Source organism: Eutrigla gurnardus (assembly GCF_963514095.1).
Source record: "Eutrigla gurnardus genome assembly, chromosome: 6".
NCBI lineage: Eukaryota > Metazoa > Chordata > Actinopteri > Perciformes > Triglidae > Eutrigla > Eutrigla gurnardus.
In genome coordinates, this window is record NC_139920.1 from 765,695 (window position 1) to 788,709 (window position 23,015).

General features: G+C 43.6%; 3 protein-coding genes across 3 annotated transcripts; all 3 read left to right on the plus strand.

The window, feature by feature from the left end:
• Positions 1–261: 261 nt before the first annotated feature.
• LOC311014525 (uncharacterized protein) lies at positions 262–1,645 on the plus strand. Its single transcript, XM_084011178.1, has 5 exons — positions 262–387; positions 493–635; positions 751–915; positions 1,124–1,412; positions 1,515–1,645. The coding sequence occupies exons 2-5, from the start codon at positions 630–632 to the stop codon at positions 1,634–1,636; spliced, it is 582 nt and encodes a 193-aa protein (XP_083867304.1). The 5' UTR covers positions 262–387; positions 493–629; the 3' UTR covers positions 1,637–1,645.
• A 74-nt stretch (positions 1,646–1,719) lies between these two features.
• Positions 1,720–2,744, plus strand: LOC311015252 (uncharacterized protein; the record flags this gene model as incomplete). Its single annotated transcript, XM_084012381.1, has 3 exons — positions 1,720–2,423; positions 2,524–2,661; positions 2,696–2,744. 3 exons carry the CDS (start codon positions 1,720–1,722, stop codon positions 2,742–2,744), a joined length of 891 nt encoding a protein of 296 aa, XP_083868507.1.
• A 3,286-nt stretch (positions 2,745–6,030) lies between these two features.
• On the plus strand, positions 6,031–7,569 carry LOC311014441 (uncharacterized protein). The gene is made up of 3 exons (XM_084011061.1): positions 6,031–6,287; positions 6,555–6,845; positions 7,207–7,569. The coding sequence occupies exons 1-3, from the start codon at positions 6,228–6,230 to the stop codon at positions 7,324–7,326; spliced, it is 471 nt and encodes a 156-aa protein (XP_083867187.1). The 5' UTR covers positions 6,031–6,227; the 3' UTR covers positions 7,327–7,569.
• Positions 7,570–23,015: the final 15,446 nt, after the last annotated feature.

Consider the following 23,015-nt stretch of genomic DNA (forward strand, 5'->3'; position numbering starts at 1 on the left):
CTATGATGAAATGGATAATCCAACATGTAACACAACTACACAAAATGTCATGATATAATTTTCAGTTACAGCGGTTCGTCCTTCTTTGAGAATCTGTTTGGTGACTGGGTGAAGCTGGGTACCCTCATCAGGCTGGACATCCGCCACTGGCTGCACCGCTGGGACGCCATCGTCATCAAGCAGAGCCACGCCAAGTACGGGGCATTCATGAGTGCCATGGCGGGTGCCGTGCTTGCCTACAACAAGGCAGACATGATGCTGCTGGTCCAGGCGGTCAGGTTGGGTAACCCAGAGCTCTACGACAGGTACACTGATGAGATGATGATGGCTTTCCTCAAGCCTCATCAGGTCAGGTCGTATGTCAGGCGTATTACCCGTGGGGTTGCGGTAAGTGTGGTTTTCATATTCATACATTCATGGATTCAACTGTTCCGTATGTGTGAATGTAATGTGATTACACTTGACGCTGACAATATATCATATGTGTTACAGGAGACTGCTATGGTCATGGAGTCCATCCTTGCTGAGTTCCGGGGCCAGCCGGCCTTGACATTGATGGGATCCACCTCTTCAAGTCGCCCGAGGCAGTCGATGCACACCGGGCAGTTGCGAGCAAGCACCTCAGTTGCATGCAGGTGGGTTAATGTCTCTGCAGTCATCGTGTGTCAAAACCATTCAAACTTGTATATGGTAACATTTCAAAATGACACCAGAATAAATAAGGACCTTGCAATATGTTGTGTGTTACAGGATCCCCCTGGCATACAGCTGTATGTCTCTGTAAAGGTGGTTGTGATGAACGGCATCCGGCTGAACAAGTACAAGTGCCGGCGAGGCAGCAACTCTCTCGAGGGGTTGCATGCACACCTGTTCAACGCCGTCCCTTCACAGCGATGTGGGATCATGCTGTTCCAAGTAAGTGATTAAAACACACACACACAGACACATATATATATACATATATAAAGCTTTATTGCAGACACATGTTCATATGGTATAATTTAAAAATAAAAGTGTCAATGATCGCTTCAATGTTAAATTTTATTTCACAGCTTCAGTCATCACTTGTAAGAATTGTACACAATAACAGTCAATAACAGTCAAATGAAAATGTGTGTTTCAGGTATACTTGGTGTCCTTTGCCGTGCAGTGGAACCACCGCATGGCATCGCTCCGTGTCGCTGGTGGTCAAGGCCAGCAGACGTCTTGCTTGGACCCACGGCAGATCCAGCGCATTAACCAGCAGGCCGAGGTTCTCTTCGGCAAGAAGCACGTCCTGGAGCCCAACTTTGCTGCACCGATGCCAGTCCCCGAACCGTACGAGCACCCCGACGAGGAGGAGCTCCTTGGTGTGGAGTACTCCATGTGCCAGTCCACCAGCTTCACTGCCAGGGACTACTACGTGCAGAAAGGTACAGTAGTTAAAGCACACACTTAAACAATGACAAACCTGGTGCTAAAAAAAATATTGTTGTGTAGACATGTTTGTGATTAGTACAATTATATATTTGCAGTTGAGGAAGAGCAGTCGCGTGAGGAGGAGGAGGAGTCGTCGGAGTCAACTGAGCAGGACGACGATGACGAGACGGCGGACGAGGGTCTTGGCATGCTTCCGATGCAGAGGAGGACCCTATAGACCGCGTCGGTGAGAAGCACGTCGTCCTCACTCAGGCAGAACAGGCGGAAGAGGAGGACAGTCCTGCCCTGCAAGACGTGTTCATGACCCACCGTCACCTGCATCTGCCAGGTATAGAGGAAGTGGAGGCACTGGCCGTGCTCCTCCTAGAACTGGCTGACGACAGCGACCTCCTCCTAGTGCCGGCCGACCTCCGGCAGAAGATCGCCGCCGCAGCCAACGCTCTTCATGACCACGACAAGACCGCTGCCCGCTTTGTCAAGCGGTATGAGTCAAGGTGGGGCTACACCTTATTCGGTCGGTGTCTTGGGGCGGACTCTCCTGAGACCAGAGCAGCCCAGAAGACAAAGTTTGGCTGGATGAGGTATGCTCAGGCGGCACAGGTGACCGAGGACAGTCGCCTGCTCTACCTCCTCCTCAAGATGCTGAAGCACCGCGCGCCCGCCAACCAGCTCACCTCCCCTAGCAAGGTCACGGCTTCTTTGAAGGGACAGTACAAGAGGATTGCTGACCGTGTCCGAGACGACCCCATCCTCGGCGGTCTCGCCATTCCACTGCCCAACATTAACGCCAAGTCGATCTCGACCTTCATTGCTAAGGAGGAGAAGAAGGCCAACTATGGGGCGACAGTACTACCGAAGGTGACTCCTCACCTGAAAGTGCTGTCGGACGCACCGTTCCCGGAGGCTCCAGTGCTGCCAACATCCGTCCCTCCGCCAGACCGGCCTCAGGTCCAGTACCAGCACATCCATCACGAGGCTGGAAGGAGACATGGTGAGAAGCGGAGGTAAGTTGTCATAAGCACTTTGTTTCACCTGTTGGCTGTGGAAAGCAAAGAGCACACACGTCATATCAATACTGATCACATGTGTATTTTATATTTCCAGATTATTTGTTGATGAGCCAGAGCCTGTGACTCCCGTGAACCGGCCCGTTCAGCCCACTCCGTTGTCGTCCTCCACCCGGCGGAAGCCTGCTGCGCTCACCCCCATTCTGCCGTGTCCTCCTGCGCCTACCCACCTCCAGCCGAGGCCTTCTGCTGCGTCCACCTATGGCCAGTGGCGGAGGCAGGGGGGGGCAGGGGGGGGCCGTGGCCACCTCATGCTGAATCCTGGCCACCCTATTGGCCACCCCTGGCCTGACCACAGGCACCCATGCAACCACCCGCGCGATGCGGAACCTTTCTTGCACTGCCACCGCAGTACCGGACACTTTTGTGTGCGCACATCCTGGTACCACGCGACGCGACCGAGTGAGGCTGTGTTCGAAATGCCATACTAACGTCCTACTCGTACTCAATCGTGACGTAAATTTGAGTACGTAGTGCGTTCACATACAATAGTATGCGGATTTGTGTATGCGAGAAATGCCCGGATGTATACTGCATTGGCAAGAATTTCTGAGTATACAGCAGACCTTGCTAAATCTACTCAACTTGCCCAAAATGCATTGCGGCTCGTCTGACTTCTGAAAAGTTTTGAATAATGGCGGACGACTGCGGTGATTCTGGCGACAGCCCGACACAAACCGCGTACACATGTAAGTATACTGTAACATGATTTTTATGTTTCCAGCTGACTTTTAAATCGTATTGATAATGAACGTTACTTTATTGTTGTTGGCATTGTACGTTAACGTTACGAATCGAAGGTCCTGCCAGCCGGCTAGCCTACTGACGCTAATTTACCATAGAGGTTAGCGAGCGTAAGCGAAGCAGCAAATGTGCCGTTTTTACCGACGTTATCTAAGAACATGGTGCTTATGTGAAAACGTGATAATATATTTACTAACGGTGGTTAATAACGCCGTGCACCGTTGTCCGTTAAAGGGACAGATGCAGACACCGAGCGCCTCATTCAGTGGAGGGAACGAGGAGGAGACGTTCACGTTCACCGGCAGCAGGAATGCTGCTCTGAGAGGCTTCACTTAAGAAAATGTGGTGTTAAATGTTATAATTCTCATATGCAGGGCTTAACTACTACTGTTGCATATTTAGCTTCTCAATGATATAAGGTTGAACACCAGCGTATATAGATGGGAGATGTCCTGCTCTCCTGAGATATATACCTGAAACGTTCTGTTGAACAGCAAGAAATCATCAATGAACTGTAACACTTTTCTACGTGCTGTTCTTCATATAGGATGTTTATTGAAGAACATTAGATGGAGGGAAGGTGGAGCTGGATGAGCTAAGAAGAAGAAGTGGGAGAACATGAAGCAGAAATACAAGGTGAGTTGGAAGCAGTTTAAAGTATTGAACTCTACATGCTTGATGTGAAGCATAAAAGAAACCAGATGAAGTTGTCTTTCTTATTAATAATCAGGCAAAGTCAGTGCTGGGTAATATCTACAATGTGTTCAAACATCAGAGTCCATTAAGTTGGTCCCATGTGGAACAGTATTACTGTCCATATTCTAATATATGACTAGTGGTGAATAGTTGATCTAAACAATGATCATGAGAAGTGTTGTTAGTATGAACTGAAGATGTCAGCACTGAGGGAGGAGAGGTCACTGCTGCACACTGGAAGTGTTTGTTGTCATGGATGAGGTGATGGAGCAAAGACCTGCTATTACTCCACTACACCCCATCTCCTCAGCCATGATGCCAACCACTGCAGGGTCTCTCCTCCAGAGCAGGAGGGAAATAGACCTGCAGGCCGAAAACACGAGTCAACAATCATATATATATATATTCAGATATTTATTATTTAGATTTGTACAGATCATCAGATATATCCCTAAAACATTTAACAGGAAACATTTGTCTGTAAGAACTTCTACTGTGTGGTATTACTTATAAACTGCACTACTGATAAACACAAATAAAACCTCAACAATAATCATGTTCCTGCAACACAGGGATCTGGACATTTGGAGCAGACACTGCAGCTACGAGCCTCTGAGGATGTCCCAGGACTGCTGGAGTGGCTCGTTGACTTCGTCTCTGTCACCCCCATCACCACCGTGGAACTATGGACATGGAACCCATCTGTTCTGTTAGTAAGCAGTGGACGAGGTTCTCCGTGGAACGCCTTGAAAGACAGAAGTCCTTCCTTAAATCCCCTTCCTGAAGTAGAGGCCCATCGGGGGAACATGAGGATTGACCTGCAGTACGGCCGTCTGGCACCAACCTGTAACAGAAAACATCAGATATTACATTTATTCTGAATGCTTTCCTATTCATTTGTTGATAAACTACTTATTTCTTCTTATCATACACGTATTGCAACCTGTATATATAACATGGATTGTTTGTCTAATAAATTATTCACTAATATCCCACTTGCTTGTACTTGTTTATTTTTATCACACCAAACTCATGCATGATATTATTAAAACCACTTATATTAGCCTACATGTAGCCTACATTTGTTTATGCATGCATATGCACATCTATTGATAATCAAATGATAAAGGAACGTATTTAAACCAGATAAGTCATATTACTTACTTCAGAGGGAAATCCCGTACATGTTAATAATGTAGCTCCTCCGACGGGCCGATTGCCTCCGTCGTCTCCGCGGTGAAGGTGCTGGTGTTCCGTGGTCAGAGGTATAATACGATCTATGAACGGACGATTAATGATCGATAAAAGCTGCTTAATAGTCGCGATCCATGGCGAGTGAAGAAGCTACTCAGGTAAGAGGAAGAAAGAGGGAACGCGTGAGAGCGCGCATATATAATAAACTGTAGAAAACATTTGACAATTGTAATTTGACTTAAAAATATTTAGAAATATTGAATTAACTGTAATAATAATCATACTTGATATTTTGATAAGTAATTAATATTAAACGGGAGCTAGAACCGCTAACATAATCGATTCGGTTACGTGAGAGAAGATGAGGACGAGATGTCAATAAAGTTAAAAAAAACAAAAAAATGTAGTATGAGATGTGTATACTTCGGTGTGAACAGTCTGAGGGTAACAGCATACTCAAACGTTCATTTAGTAGGCAGTATGCAGTACATACACGTTGAGTATGTAGTAGGCAGTACGTTAGTATGGCATTTCGAACACAGCCTGAGTCTCTCTCAACACTGAATACCGGTGGCGGCGTTGTGGAATGCGACTGAACAGATAATTACAGGTAAGTGTTTAAATGCTAGTAATATAACATACAAGAAAAGATAGTAAAAGTATAAGCATTGTCTAACTTCTTTATGCATCGATCGGTGAAGTCATACTTAAACTGTTTAGTAAGCTACACGAGGCAAAAAACAAAACAAAAAACGATGTCACAGTCATTCCTACTAGAGTCTCATTACTTTTTTAATAATTTTGATAACAGGATAATTGACTAGAATATCTATTGGTGTTAGATAACTCCCGCAAATAAGTTAAATCAAACATAAATATGTCATAGTTTGTAAACGTGGGCTGTCAGTTCTATTGTTTGTTTTTTGTTAACTTTGTAAGTACTAGCTATAATGATGGTGGTACTGTTGATCTGCATTTGGCATTGGTGCACTGTATTATGTCAGAGCAGCACAGGCATGAAGAGGAAGAGAAAGACAGCAGATATAGCTTCCTTCTTCAGCAAGAGAGCAGTGAAGAAGCCAGCTGAGGCACAGAGAGACATGAAGGATGAACAGACAGGGACAGATTCAGAGAGTGAGTGCCCAGTTGTCCCAACTCAGCCTCCAGGTATACAAACTCTCTCACACTTGCACTTGGCCATACTGTCACCCTCTTTGACAATGTCCACTAGTGTGTTATGTTCAAAAAACATTTTTAAAAAACCTTTTTAGAAACTCATACCAGTGACCCAAGAGGTCCTCCAGGTAAATATTGAATTCACATGTTTGGTTCTCTTGTGTTGCTGTCCTCTTATTTATTCTGTCTATTAAACAAATCATGCAGAAACAGTTATAAACCTTGGTGACACTTAAAATGTGACACTTCTATTTTTAGATGTTAGTGAACCTCATCAGCAGACGGACTCAAGTGAGGGAGAGCAGCCCCCAGCACTGTGCCGTGGATCAAGAGGACCTCATCAGCAGACAGACTCGGAGAGTGAGGGAGAGCAGCCCCCAGTACTGCCCAGTGGCTCAAGAGGACCTCATCAGCAGACAGACTCGGAGACTGAGGGAGAGCAGCCCCCAGTACTGCCCAGTGGCTCAAGAGGACCTCATCAGCAGACAGACTCGGAGAGTGAGGGAGAGCAGCCCCCAGTACTGCCCAGTGGCTCAAGAGGACCTCCAGGTATACTAACACCTACACAGTGGTACTGTAACTTGGAATTGTACTTAAACCAGATATGATACAGTAGCTATGTTAACATTCTGTCATAAACTATAAATTGTTTTCTTGTCTGTAACAACATCTATTGCACGTCTGTCCGTCCTGGGTGAGGGATCCCTCCTCTGTTGCTCACCCTGAGGTTTCTCCAATTTTTCCCTGTTAAAAGGGTTTTCCATGGAGTTTTTCCTCAGTCGATGTGAGGGTCTAAGGGCAGAGGATGTTGTTATGATGCCATGTAAAGCCTGACCTAAATATCGCTATATTTTACAGTGAGACATTGCCACCCCAAAATGATCACATAACCATCCTGGCCACCCCACAGAAAATTTCCTGGCTCCGCCACTGCCTATGGCCCACTCCCTGTGAAGGCAGCACCCATACTGCTGGTCCTCCCCGCACAGCCACAGGCCCCCTCCGTCCTCTTTCGTGGGCCATCCTGTAGCCAGAGCTTTGTCCCTCCTGCACCAACAGTGAAGGCATTCATGCCTAACAAGTCCTCACGGCCATGTGTGGCTTGCCACGTGCCAAACTGTGGTGGACAGCGGAAGAGGTACACCCCTTCCAAGGACAAAGTGGCTGGAAGCATGCAGAAAATATTTTCCTACTGTCTATCCACTAGGAAGTCCACCACCTCTGGCTTCGACAATGTGGTGTATGACAACTTTGAACACTTTAAGAGTGTCGTGGATGCGGAGTTGGAAAGGAGGACTGTGTAAAGTGTGTGTGTGTGTGTGTGTGTGTGTGTGTGTGTGTGTAAATAACTTACCTCTGTGATGCCACTGTTCCTGTGCCATCTGTAGGAGAGAGAAAGAGGCTTGTTTGTGTGTGTGTTTGTCTCTTTCTTTGTGCTTGCTGAAGCACTTTAAAACAGACACAATCTGTTTATTTATATAGTTCAAAAAAATGCACTTTACAGTGTTAAAGTTCTTTTGTTTGTTTTTTTTTATTATTATTTATATTGCTGTTAAAATGCACTTTGTAGTATCTGTTCTGGTCTATGTTCCATATCAGAATGGCTTGAGCCTTTATTTGTTGATTGGTCACCTGAGTCTTTGGATAATCATGTTCATTATTGCACTTTAGCCTGTACAAGCTAATTGTTAATTTGTATCTTAAGTTCAAGTGTGTGTTTTTTAATTGTTGAGTGTTTTTGATTATTATTAATGTTATTTGTGTATGTCTGTCAGCTCCATGTTTAACTAAATGTTTGCAAATGGTAGTAAATGTTTGTCTCTCGTGTTGTCTCGTGTTCTCGCTCGTAGATCTGTACCTTGTCATGGTGAGCGAGCTTTAAACTAAACAGATCTTGTTTACTTGTGTTTTATATGCATTGCCTTTTAAATTAAACACATTCTGGGTGAAAAATAAAAGTTGTAAAAGTATTTGGAGTCTCTGTGTGCTTGGGTTTCACAAGAGGTGGGACAGTGGAAAGAAAAAACACACCAAAGCAATAAGAAGACCTTGTGTCTTCTCCCCCGCTACCAGAGTTGTGAATACACCCCCACTGTGCTGGATGGGGCAGATCTCATGTCACACATCATAACAGGAGGTGAAAGCATTTAGAAATGTTATTGTTTGTATGATCAGTTTCCCCTTTATGGTTCAGGACAAAAATGTAATGATTGTACACTTTTCTAACTTAATATATAAATCTCATCAATCTACATCAACTCAAACTATGCAAATAATGCAAACAACATTCAGCAGTGGATTTCAATAAACTAGGCCTTGTACATGACAATTTCTGTAAATAACATTTCAGGACATTCACCACCAGATGGCGCCATCCGTTTCGATCGTTTTGATCGATCCCAGGGTTCAGGGATAGGGACTTGGGGGGTCATGAGCCTATTCCGGCTGGTCTCCCATCCAAGTACTGACCAGGCCCGACCCAGCTTAGCTTCCGAGATCAGGCGTGTTTTTTTGTCTTTTATTATGAAAATATATATATTTTTTTAAAATATATATATTGTGTTATTTTGGGTTACATTTCCCAAACTTCCAGAATTTCACAAATCAGAAAAACAAACAAAACATCTCATTACAGTCTTGTGTTTCAAAGAGAAGAAAAAAAACAATTCAATGAAACATTCCCGGTCCGTTCATTCTATTTCCAATTTTGAAATGCAAATCAAAAAACTAATTTAGGGCCATTTTTTCTATTTCCATTTCTTAAACAAAAATCGGACAACCAAAAACCATTGCATTTTCTGACCCAAAATGTAGTTTTCGCGAAAGGCCTCGAATTTCTGTAATTCCATTTTTCAATTTTCAATTTTTACGCTTTTCAGCCTGTGGGCCGGAAATAAAATTAATTATCGCGCGGATTGAATCGCGTTGCAGGAAGCGCAGAAAGCAGTGCGGTAGCCTAGTTTAATTAACTTCAGCGTGGTGTCGGTGCGGTAAGAATGGAGTCGAGTTTTATCCTTTTTAAAGGAAACAAAAGGCTCACGCTTAAGGAGAGCGACATGATTGGAGATAAAGTCGCCAGAATATTCCAGGTAGGTAACACTTTTTTCGTATGCTTGGAGAACATGCTAAAACCAAAGGATGCTATGCATGGCATACGGCTAGCCGACTCATTAAGGCTCCTCAGTGTAAGATAATTGAAATTTAAAAGCTATAAGCCTATTTACAAAAGTGTGTGTGTGTGTGTGAGAGAGAGAGAGAGAACTGGGGTGGGTGTGTGTGTGTGTGTGTGTGAGAGAGAGAGAACTGGGGTGGGTGTGTGTGTGTGTGTGTGTGTGAGAGAGGGAGAGAGAACTGGGGTGTGTGTGAGTGCAAGCTGAGGGGGGAGCAATAGAATATTATAATAATAGCATTGCAATAAAAATAAATGTTTGGTAGGCTGTACATATCTGTATTCAACATTTAGCTGATGCTTTTCTTTCAAAGGTATATGCTCCTAGCCTGTACATAACTGATGATGACAATGTGGCGATATTCCCGGGATCGGCTGGACATTTCAGCAGCCTGGACCTAAGACCTCGTGGCCCCTATGAGGTTCATGGGGATGATATTGGTCTACCAGTTGCCGAGCAGAGTCATCCATCGTCAGGCCAGAACCATTTCCAGTTCCACCGTACATCACAGCCCACTGCTGCTCTAGGGTCACCTGCTCAGGCCATAGCTGCTGCTCCCCCCCGAGCAAGCATGAGTAACACCTTCCAAAGGTACACCAAGTTTCATCAGTTCACAGCCAACATAATTCAACATAATTGTATTTGTTTTCGTAATGTAGACTATGTGTTTGAGATGGAATTAATTGATTCGACTTGATGTAAACCACTCCCACAACAATCTTTCTAGGTCTGTTTTCATTGCTGAGCTCAGCCAGGGGAAACTGAAGCCTGCTCGTATGGTTGTACTCAGACTGTTTGAGTTTGAAGCCACAACCACAGGTATCCTTGCAAAAATACATGATGCCCTGCAGAGTGATGAGCCGCTCATCCTGACTGATGCCCAGGGAAATGAGATTGTGGACTCCGAAGGTACTGATTGAAAAAAATAATAATTACATAATAATAGTTTGTTTGATCAACTACCTGCCCCATCTACTTCAATACTGTGCTCTCTTTTTCTCATCATTTTTGGACCCACAAAGTATTCTGTTTAGCTGCAAATGTGTTTACATTATATCTGCTAAATGATTTGTCTTCCTCTCTTGCTAGGCTCCAAGTATTGGAAGCAAAATGCGAAAAAGTTTCTTGCCGTCCCAGAGCAGATCTTCCATGAGTTCCAGCATGGAACAAAGGGAAAGAAACTGAGGTAAAAAATTTGAGTTACTGCCTATTAATATTTGTCTTTCATTTTGTTTTTAATACCATCTCTTAGAAAAAAGGTTTTTCGTTTTTGTCCCTCCTTGTAGTCTTAAAGATATGTACTCCACAAGTCTTCAGGATGTCCATGATAAAATAGAAGAAGTGGTCTTGGCTGCTCAAGGACTGAGTGAAGTCACCACAGTCATGAAGGACCTGTCAACACATGCCAGCAGCACCAGCGGCGCTATGCTGGTTCTGACCAACATGATAACACACATGAAGGAGGCCTTTGGTTGTATTGTGTGCAAAGGTCTGTAACATAATTTATTGTTTTACTACTTACTTACTTTTGCATGTTAAAGTGAAACTGTCCCTTGCCAAGCTTTTAAACATATGTAATATGTAGATAAAGTAAAGAGAAGATAATATATTGAACTCTAATCTTGCATGTGAATTGTCCTTTTTATTTTCTTCATCAAACAGGGCTAATGGAAGAACCTGTGATTGCTGTATGCTGCAAAAGCTTTGTTGGCTGCAAAAGCTGCGTTGACCAGTGGATGCTGACATCCAACCAGTGCCTCAAATGCAGGGCAGATGAGTTCTCTTTCAATGCCCAGAGGCTGACCAGTCTTGACAATGTTCTCTCCATACTGGGTGGTGTAATTAAGATGGATTAACCCTTTAAGTGTGATTGTATCACGTTCTGTGAATTAAGCCTGATTGCCTCTGTAACAGTACATCTGGCTAATTGCCTTGTTCAAAGTCAGTTGGAATTGTGCACTTGTTCAACAGCTGTAGAGGATACAGAATATTTTTTGTATTTCATGTTGCACTTTAGAAAAATATGTTCACTTAGTGGAAAACATATTGTTGATTGTGTTTGATTTGAGTTGCAATTCAATGAAAGTAACAAAATATACAGTTTATCCAGTACCAACTTGTCTTTATTTGCCATTTTCATGCATATTGTTGTGTAATGTTTATCAGATAAAGCAATGCATCCTGAAAAGGTGCAAAATTATAGTTTACCACATTGTCTAATAAAACTGAAATATCAGGGTACCCCTCAGCAAATCGTTGTTCTGCTGATATTTTGTCCTCCTCATTTGAGAAGGGGTCAGTTCCAAAACAGGAGACTCTAGTAAGTGAAGAGCCAACATCCTGCTGGTACATGTCTGCTGCTTGGGAAGCATGTGGCAACAAATCATCTCCTAGTTTTTTTGGACATCCTCCTGCAGCCAAATGATTGGGTGTTCCTTTGCCTGTGAAGCAAAGCATAGGTCACAAAATGTCAGCTATTGTGTGAATTCACTGTCAACTTTAAAATAAAGAAAAACTTCAAACAAAAGGACTGGACTGTAATGTGTTGCATGTTTTTTTTTAACGTAACTCACCCGGGATTCTATGTGCATTCCATGCAAGAACAGCTCTTGTTATGCCAATCTTGCACAGCTCAGCAGTAAGGTTGGATGTACAGTATCTGGTGACGTTGTCGTCCATATTGAGGACTTCCTGATCCTGCAGCTGGATGAGGGCCTCCTTCAATGGGTAATTTACCCGGTTGTTGATCTCTACCCACATTCGCTCTACCGTATGATTCTGTAGACAAGAAAAGGGTAGATTTTTTTTTTAGATGGATAATGTAAAACCAACACTCAATTAAAAAAAAGTCCCCACTCAATTTAGTCTGCAAAATCAACATGGTGAGAGGAAATAGGATTATATCAGATCTGACTCTGTTTACTTTCGATTCAGATGTAATCGAAAGTAAACAGAGTCGAGTGCATAAACCTCTCGCCCAGAGGTGGGTAGTAATGCGCTACATTTACTCCGTTACATTTACTTGAGTAACTTTTTGGAAAAATTGTACTTCTATGAGTAGTTTCAAAGCAGCATACTTTTTACTTTTACTTAAGTAAATTTGTGAAGAAGGAGCGGTACTTTTACTCCGTTACATTGGGCTGATTCTGCTCGCTACTTTTTTTTTTTTTATCGATCCGTCTGCTGCATGGTCTGATTTGTTTATGTGGGGACCATAGCCAGTGGCGCCGCCAGCCGGAATCCTGTACGCACTGTGCGTACTTTTTTGAAGGTGGACTAGATATTTAAATTTCAGCGGGTGACACCAAACCACGTCTGCCCAAGCAAGTCAGAGCTTTTCTTTCGCTCACACAGTGACCTGGAGAGACGCAGCCGCATTTGACAGGACGATCGCGCGTGTGTGCGCAATTACGCATAGCGTGTTGGCCCTCTCCACTACACAATACAGCTCGGCTCTAGTCTCGTCACCTCTCTGCTGCTGAGCACTGTGGGCCGAGCCGATGCAGGTCTCTCTCCCCGGGAGAGTTATCATACCGTACTGTGCGTGTGTGTCCAAGCGTGTGTGTGCGTGCGTGCGTGCGTGCGTGCGTGGAGTGCTCACAAGCGTGCGCTTGTGTTTAGGGCGCGGATGGAGGGCACAAAAAAAATATTTGCACCGGGCCGATCACCATGATATACGCTACTGATTTCACTGATACTGAAAACATTAGATTTTGTCTTAAAAAAGTATTTTTCCATTTGTTGTTGTATTTTGCCGTTTCTGTGCGTACATTGAAATTGAATCCTAGCGACGTCTAACTCCGTTTCACCAATCAGGCAAAGCCTAAGCCATCACATGACCGCACACACATTCCCTGCGGCAAACAGGCGGAAAAGAGCGCAGAAACAAAACGATGGAGACGGCATGCAATTCCGAAGAAGCCGAAGAGGAGGAGGCACAACACCCCTGGCCCCACATAAAAGAAATGTTCACACTCCAGGCAAATAAAAAAAAAAACAGCTACATTATGCGTTGCCATTTGTGTCTCCCGAAACAAGTGGAGTTATTTATTTATTATTGTTTATTATAAACTGTTTCAGTTGTCTAAGGGAATTCTCCGTGCATTATTTGACATTATTTGACCTGATTAATAAAGGAGGTTACTCGGCAGTTACTCTGTACTTAAGTAGTTTTTTCACCCATTACTTTTTACTCTTACTCAAGTAACACAGGGTGACAATACTTTTTACTTTTACTTGAGTCATATTATTCTAAAGTAACAGTACTCTTACTTGAGTACAATTTTTGGCTACTCTACCCACCTCTGCTCTCGCCGCTAATAATAGTAACGCACAATGATTTGAATAAGGAACTTTAATCTGATTACTGGTTTGGAAATAGTAATGCGTTAGATTACTCGTTACTCGAAAAAAGTGGTCAGATTGGAGTAACGCGTTACGTAACTAAGAATATTTCATATTCAGTGATTACTGGCGTCACTGGCATCACGCGTTACTAACGCGTTACTGAGGAGGGTGGTAATAATGATGCCTAGAATACTGAATGGGTAAAAAAGAAAAGTGACTAGCTCAGTGTAGCCGAATGTAGAGGAGTAAGAGTACATTCTTCTTCACAAGTAGCCTATACTCAAGTAAATAGTATGGAGATGATGTAAAACTACTTGTACAATTTATCCAAAAACCTAATCAAGTATATGTAACAGAGTAAATGTGACTTGTCAAAAAAACCAAAATAACCTACCTGATTTATTGCCCTGCTGATCGTAACCTCTAATTGTGTGTACGATACATGTCCCCTCCTGGAAATGTTGTGATGTGCACAAAATCTCCTGACACTCATTTCAGAACACCCTTTCTGCACACCTAATTGTAATAAATTTGTGGAAATGTCCGCGTGCGAGAGATTTTGAGCTATCATTTCTCTTATTAAATGTCCATAGGGCTCGAGAGACACCATCTCGTCCAGGCTTCAAACTCCTGCTGACCGAATCTGCTACTGTTTTGCTAGAAAACGCTAAAGACGTGCTAATCGCTGGAAAAGGGCTAAAATACTGCTTCCGGGTATACTGCTTCCGGTTGACCTTGTAATAATACAGATGTTAAAAAATCTTCGCATTTTTGCATTTTGGATTAACATAGATTGGATTCTTCGTGTTTATCTGGGAATATAAAAATCCACAATAGGAAAACAACACAAAATCCAATTTTATGGCTGTATTTTAATAGAAAATGGCTCCTGTTTGGTCTTTTAAAACCTGCTACATATATTGAAAAAAGAAAAATGACTTGTTTTTTCGTTTTTCGTTTCAAAATTGAAAATAGAATGAACTATTCTATTCTCTTATTTTGGTACACGGACCATTCCCCTTTAAAGCAAGCACATCTGTTTTCCCCAGATGTGGAAGTCTTTCCCCAAATAACAAACAAACAACCAAAAAAAAAGAGGAGGAAACTCCCTGAGAGAAAAACCAAGACTACTCCCTACCAATTCCACCTCAAACCCTCTCCCTCCTTATTTGTGAATAAGCTTTGGTCCTGGGAGAGGAGCGTGATCAGTTTCCTTTCAGTGTTGTATATCTAAATTGGATTTGTACTATATTTGTAAAGATTGTCCATACAGGTCTGATTTTTTTTTGTTAAAATGTGCTGTTCCTTCTTGCCTTGATGGCCCACTTTGCGTGACTGATAAGGAACCTGCATAGTTCTTTATTTTTGATCTTGCTCCTCTCTCAGTGACCGAAAAGAAAGAAAACCTCCCATGAGTCTGCATTTTCCTACTCCAGTCCTAATTTCAGATTTTAAATAGCTCAAAAAATTCCATTAGCTTTATACATTTTAGATACATGTGTAAGACATCCTCATCCTCTCTGCCACACACATCGCACTCTCTGCCAACTTCCCTGTCCAACTGGTGCAGAATCGTATTTGTGAAGATTTTGTTGTGTCTTAGTTTGAAGTCGTGTTCTTCTGCCTCTATGCTATTTCCCTTTATTTTCCATTTTTCCCATATCTTGTTTTCGTTGAGTTCTGGATATAGTTTGCGCCAGTGGGGCAGGGAGGCCGGCTTTTGTGCTGTTTTCCTCATGAAAAGATTATATATTTCTTTACATTTTACCATTTTAAAATCTTTTGGTTTTCCCCCTTGAGGTATTTGTAGGTCTGGAAACTTGCTTGCTCCCTCCACTTCTGTATTTACCACCACCAGCGATCTCCACATTTGTGGGATGCTCTGTTTAACAATTTCGTAGTATTGTGATATTGCTGTATATTTTGTATTGTCATCTACTTCCCTTATGCTGTCATAGATTGCCCGCGTAGGTAGGAAACCAGGTATCACCTCATACATTATATCTTTTATTTGTGATAATTTTGCTTTCAGCATGTTCCTATTGTATAACATGGACTCTCCTTTTTTGATATATTAATTTAGAAAGATAGGCAGCTCCTTCACTATGCTTACTGAAGGAGCTGTACACTGCAGTTGATCTAAAAAATCGGCTTGAGCAGAAACATCCTCGCGATAAAAAGCCTGGATTTCTCCTGTCATGGATTCTCTCAGTTTCATCAACAAAACATGATCCCCGATATTCATAATATTATTTAGAAAAAAAAAACATTATTCGTTTCCATTCAAACTTAGTGTCATTGTATAAATATTTTTGTATACGTTTGATTCTGAAGGCTCTTTTTTTACTTTCTGTGTCTATCAGCTGCAGTCCTCCTTCCGTGTATTTATTTATCAGCGTCTTCCTAGCTATCTTCCCCACCCTTGCTCCCCATATGAACTGGGTTGTGATTTCGTTTAGGCGCTTCGATACCCACGAGGGTAGATCCATTACTGCCAAGGCATAATTCATTTTTGACATTATTAGGTTGTTTAAAACCACCACCTTCCCATTCAGTTTTAGGCTCCTCCCCTTCCACCAGTTTAAAGTTCCCTCTATTTTACTTAATATGCCTGTCCATGTTTCATCTCTTGCAATTGAGCTGTCTATGCCAATATTTATGCCTAATATTTTGATGTGTTTTGTCTGCACTTTGAACAGAAACTCCCCTCGCTGAGCTTTGTCCATATTAATAAACATGATCTCCAATTTTTCCACGTTGATTTGGGAACCAGACACTCTGCCGTAATTTTTTATTATTTCTAGTGCTCTCTTTACACTTCCCATGTCCCAGCAGAGTTGTATCATCCGCGTATTGTTGGATTAAGCACGTTCCTCCCCCAGGTAGTTCGATTCCCCTCATACCTTCGTCATTCTTGAGCAGCTTGCTTAGAGGTTCAACAACAATTGAGCATAATAAGGACGACAGCGGACATCCTTGTCTCACTGACCTCTCCAAACTAAACTCCCTGGTTAGCATCGCATTTACTTTGACTTTGCCTGTTGCCCTACTATGCAGTAGTCTCAGCCACCCTATGATGTTTTCCCCAAACCCCATCCTCTCTAATACCTGAAACAAGAATTTATGCTCCACTCTATCGAATGCTTTTTTGAAGTCTATGGGCCCTAGTTTCGTAGACTAGGCGTAGTCAGCGCGCAGCGCACGTGCGCCACGGCAACAGGGTGTGTCCGCCTGGACTTTGCAAGTTTCGTGCACCGCGCAGGCACGCGCAGGCACTCCTCCCGTCACTCCCACCAGCGCAAGTGGGAAAGAGGGAGGAGAAGAAGGCATGAGTGGGAGACGAGGAGGAGACGATGCGTGGACTGGGATTACCACAGCCGATTCAGATCTTCACCAATCAAATGAGCTCCTCTCCTCACCTTTAATGCATTAGGGGAGGTTCAGTGCAAGTTCCATCACTTGACAACCCGATGACAGAAGCAGCGCCGCCACTCCCACCACGCGCATCACACGCTGTGCGTGCGTATCATAATAATAACAATGCCGATATTATAAAAAACAGGAGAGAGAGAGGGAGATGTTTTGCTCCAACAGGCTGAGTTTCCGTTACGCGTGCCTCCGCCTTTGATCTGACGTCAGATGTGACGGGACAATCTATATAGATATAAATTCACGTGTTGATTCACTTAGTTGCATTAAATAGTGTTTGTTGTGATTATTGATTGCATTTAAATGTGCCTGGAACTGTGGAAACCTGCCTGTGAGGTCTCGGTGACGTGTGCGCACTGCGCGACGGTCAGCCAAACTTCCACTCTGCCAGCTGTAATTCGTCTTGAATGAATGGACTTTATTTGCGCCTTGCGCCAAGGGTAGACTAGGTTGGAGCTGGCGGGCTTTCGGCGCAGTCTCGGCGCAACTGACCGTGCGCAAGGCTGCGCCGGTCGAAACTTGCATTACGCCGGCTCCGCCACCCTGCGCCGCCCTGCGCTGCGCCACGAAACTAGGGCCCTATGTGTGACCTTGTTGATTTTGCTCTGCTGCTATGAACTTCGACGAGACAGGTTGGATGGACCACTGGACTTGTTTATTGCTTAAACATGGGAACAACACACAACCAGCGTGTCAATGAAAGATGTCAGTCTGTTCCTCGAACCACAGCGCAACGTTACTCGCTTCTGCGCAGTGATCGTATAGTGATAACATTTTTTAGCATTGTTACGCGCTCCCTCTGTTCTGTTAATAATACTAACCTGTCTCTCTGCTCCATTGGTACCTTAGGCTGCCTTGCTGATCCTGCACACTGATTGGCTGATTGGAGGCTCCTGGCCCAAGCTGCATCATGTTGGGCCTAATGAGGCCACAGCCTATAAAGAGAGCTGTGCCCTCACAGTCTGGTTCTCTCTCTTCATCCCCTCCCTGACTGGTGGCAGCAGCCTGGTGTTTTTTGGTTTGATTCATGACATAATGTTCTTTATGTAGGTTTCATTTAGTCTTGGTAAGGATGGGCTGGCATCACTGTTTTCGTGGCTTGGTTTCTAGTTTAATTAACTCTCCAGGTAGTTCAGAGTCTCTGGTCCGACGGCCAATTGTGTGGTTGGCCAGAGCACCTGTTAATCTTATTTTCACCAGCCCATCTGACCCTTTTGTTGTTTTCGTCCAGGTTTATCTCCTTTTTGTTAGGCAATAATAAATCCTTTTTGCTTTGGAACCTGGTTTTGTCTTATGTTATTGGCCTTTGTGTTCTTTTTGACTTGGTGGCCGTAACATAATTATGGGGGCTCGTCCAAACTTTCTTGAGTAAACCCTAGACGTTTGGTGTATGTTAGTAGGCTTCTTGTGGCAGTGGTAGCCTATTGGGGCAGTTAATTACTTTAGCTGTTTTGTGGTTCTAGTAATCTGTGGTTTTGGCTATTGTGGTAGCATTTGTGGGCAGCAAAGTGGTTTTTGGGTTGGTACTCCATTGTGGTTGCTATGTGCTTAACGTTTGCTCCCACTGTTTGTCATATTGTATGAGCAAGTGATTTTCCTTAAAAATGGAATTCAAGGTGGAAGAGTTTGAGGCTCCTAGCCTAGAAATGTTTCATCGCTGTACTAAGGACAATTTAGTATTGCTTGCAGATAACTATGGCGTTTCTATCAATAAACAAGCAAACAAACAGTCAATTAAGACATTGTTATGGACTGCTTTAGTTGACAAAGAGGTGTTGCCTAGTAGTCCTGACAATCCTAAATCTCCTATATAGCCGGTTCAGAACATGGAGGCAGTCATTAAGTTGAAGGAGATGGAGCTTGAGTCACAGCGACTGACCTTAAAAGAGAAAGAGCTCCTACATGTTCTTGAAATGAAACGGCTTGAGGAGGAAACCAAAAGGGCTGAAATTCAGCTGCGGGAGAAACAATTAGATATTTCCCGGTTCTCTTCTAAAGAGCATGAGTTTGATGTGAGCAGAAATATTCGTTTGGTTCCACCGTTCAGTGAAAAAGATGTTGACAAATATTTCACATTGTTTGAGCGTGTGGCTACATCACTGAAATGGCCTAAGGGCGTGTGGACATTGCTGTTGCAATGTGTCCTTGTCGGAAAGGCGCATGAGGTATATTCTTCATTGTCTGTAGACAATAGTCTTGACTATGAAATTGTAAAATCTGCTGTCCTCAGAGCGTATGAGCTTGTGCCCGAAGCGTACCGTCAAAAATTCCGGCGTTTCAGAAAGAATGATAACCAAACCTATGTTGAATTTGCTCGCGAAAAGGAGGCTCTGTTTGAACGCTGGTGTGCGTCTCAGGGGGTAACAGATTTTCCCCAGCTAAAATCTTTGATGATAATGGAGGATTTTAAAAACTGTCTTCCTGAAAGAGTGACAACATACCTTAATGAGCAGAAAGTATCAGATGTGTCTAAGGCCGCTGTGTTGGCAGATGAATATGTGCTCACGCATAAGACAGTTTTTGGGGAGCGATCCTCTGGTTTCAGTGGGAGACCAGTTGACCGTGGTGGTGCTGGTAACAGTGTTAAAACCTTTTCTGTGCCAGTTGATAGCAGCACTCCAAAACAATGGGAAGTCAAACCTGATAAAACTGACATTGATTTGGGGGTTAAGGATAGTCCAATGTGTTACTACTGTAAGGAGAGAGGGCACATGTGTAAAACCTGTCCCATTCTTAAAAAGAAAAAAGCGAAGCCTGTGGTTTTGGTCAACACACAGAAGGCACATGCAATTCCTGTGGTGCCTGAGATTGATGATTTGGTGGATTTTTCTCCTTTTCTCATGAGGGGATTTGTGTCTATGGGGGAAGAGGACAGTAAGGTGCCTGTGACAATCTTGCGTGATACTGCTGCCTCTCAATCCTTCATTTTGGAAGATGTGCTACCTTTTTCAGCTGAATCCTCTGTTGGTTCTAGTGTACCAGTTGTAGGGTTTGGTATGGAGGGCATGGGAGTGCCATTGCATAATGTTAACCTTGAGTCTGAGCTTGTTTCGGGTCCTGTAGCTGTAGGGATACGGCCACGTTTTCCCATAAAGGGAGTGTCTTTGATTCTGGGTAACGATTTGGCTGGGGGGAAAGTTTTGGTCACTCCTGAAGTGACGCCTGTTCCGATGTTGCAGTGTCCAGATAAACTTGCTGCACAGTACCCGAAGGTTTTTGCATCATGTGCTGTCACTCGCGCTATGGCTAAAAACCAAGCTACAGTTGATGATGAAATTGACTTGAGTGAGTGTTTTTTTATGGAGCAGGATGGAGGATCCTGTGTTGCGCAGGGTGTGTCTGCGTCCCAAGTTGGAGAAAGGTCTGAGACTAAACCAGTGTCGTTGTCACGTGACCAGTTGGTTGCTGAGCAGAAAGGTGATGCTGAATTGTCTGCTTTGTTTGACAGCGCAGTGTCAGAGGTGGAAGTGGATTCCTTGTCAAAGGGTTATTTTCTGAGGGATAACTTGCTGATGCGTAAATGGTCTCCTTTAAATGCATCTGGTCAGGATGACTGGAGCATTGTTAAGCAAATTGTAGTCCCACATAGGTATCGAAACGAAATCCTTCTTTTGGCTCATGACATTCCTCTTGCTGGCCATTTAGGTGTTAATAAAACATATGACCGTATACTACGACATTTCTTTTGGCCTGGGTTAAAGAGGGATGTAGTGCAGCATTGCAAGTGTTGTCACGCATGCCAAGTAGCAGGCAAACCAAATCAGACTATTGTTCCTGCACCCTTGTATCCGATACCTGTAGTTGGTGAGCCTTTTGAGCGCATTATGATAGACTGTGTGGGTCCACTGCCTCGAACAAAAGCTGGCAACAAGTTTTTGTTATCCATAATGTGTGCATCTACCCGCTTTCCAGAGGTGATTCCATTACGGAAGATAACTGCTCCCACAATAGTGAAGGCTCTTACTAAGTTTTTTTTCCCTTGTTTGGTCTACCTAAGGTAGACCAAAGTGACCAGGGATCAAACTTTATGTCTAAAGTATTTGCTCAAGTGATGAAACAACTAGACCTCAAACATTGTCATTCAAGCGCTTATCATCCTGAGAGCCAGGGCGCTCTTGAGCGTTTCCATCAGACATTGAAGTCTATGTTGCGTACGTACTGTCTGGAATTTGAGAAGGACTGGGATGATGGCGTTCATCTGGTGATGTTTGCAGTACGGGAGGTCGTGCAGGAATCTTTGGGCTTTAGTCCTGCTGACTTGGTTTTTGCTCATACAGTACGTGGTCCTTTAAGAGTCCTAAAAGAAAAGTGGCTACAGGAAGAAACAAAACAAAATGTTTTGGAACATGTCAGTAACTTCAGATTCAGATTGCGGCGGGCATGTGAATTGGCTATGGAAAATCTTGAAACTGCCCAGACAAAGATGAAAGGATGGTTTGATAAAAACGCTAAGAGCAGAGACTTCTTGCCAGGTGACAAAGTTTTGGTGTTGTTGCCAATTCCTGGGTCTAGTCTGCAGGCTCGTTATAGCGGACCATATCGGGTGGAAAAGAAAATGGGTGAGAGAGATTACCTAATTGCCACTCCTGATCGGAGGCGCAAGAATCAGCTTTGCCATGTAAACATGCTAAAACAATATCATGAGAAAAAATCTGGGAGAACCAGAGACGCTGGGTCAGACACTATCGTCCAAACCAGTTTTGGCTGCGATGGTGCTGTCCCCAGACACTGGTGCTGAAGTTGGTGAGGCCGGTTTGTCTGTGGCTATGACGCATGGTAAATTGTCAAATTCTGAGGCAATGAAAAAACTTCCATTGTGTTTGCCTCATTTGACTGAGAGTCAGAAAAGAGATCTGATTGCTTTGGTTGAGTCACATAAGTCGCTGTTTTCTGATGTGCCGTCACAAACTTCCGTTCTGAAACATGACATTGATGTGGCTGATAATAAGCCAATCAAGCAACACCCGTATCGCGTCAATCCAGACAAGCGCCGTCGTCTAAAGAATCAGGTTGACTATATGCTGCAGCATGGCATTGCCGAGCCTAGCTGTAGTTCATGGAGTTCTCCTTGTCTGTTTGCTAATAAGGCTAATGGTGACGACCGGTTCTGTACTGATTTTCGCAAGGTTAATGGCGTAACTAAACCCGATTGTTATCCTCTCCCACGTATGGAGGATTGTGTGGATCGTGTCGGAAGTGCTTCTTTTGTAACAAATTTGGACTTATTGAAGGGATATTGGCAAGTCCCTCTAACTGAGCGTGCAAAAGAAATCTCTGCATTCGTTACACCTGATGATTTCCTTCAATACACGGTCATGGCTTTTGGTATGCGTAACGCGCCAGCAACTTTTCAACGGTTGGTAAATGTAGTGTTGTCTGGTTTGTCTTATTGTGAGGCATATCTTGATGACTTGGTTGTGTGCTCCAGGTCGTGGGTCGATCACATTGACCACTTGACAGAGGTATTCAAACGACTTGCTCATGCAAACTTGACAATCAATCTTGGAAAGTGTGAATTTGGCCAGGCCACGGTTACATATCTGGGTAAAGTGGTTGGCCGGTGTCAGGTTCGCACTCTCCAGGCAAAGGTAGAGCATATTGTTGCGTTTCCAGCTCCTACCTCTAGGACTGAGCTTCGTCGTTACCTTGCAATGGTGGGGTATTATAGAGGGTTCTGTCCAATTTCTCTGTAGTGGCTGCTCCTTTAACGGATCTGTTAAGTCCAAAAGTCGTTTTTGAGTGGTCCGATGTGTGTCAAACTGCTTTTGAACAG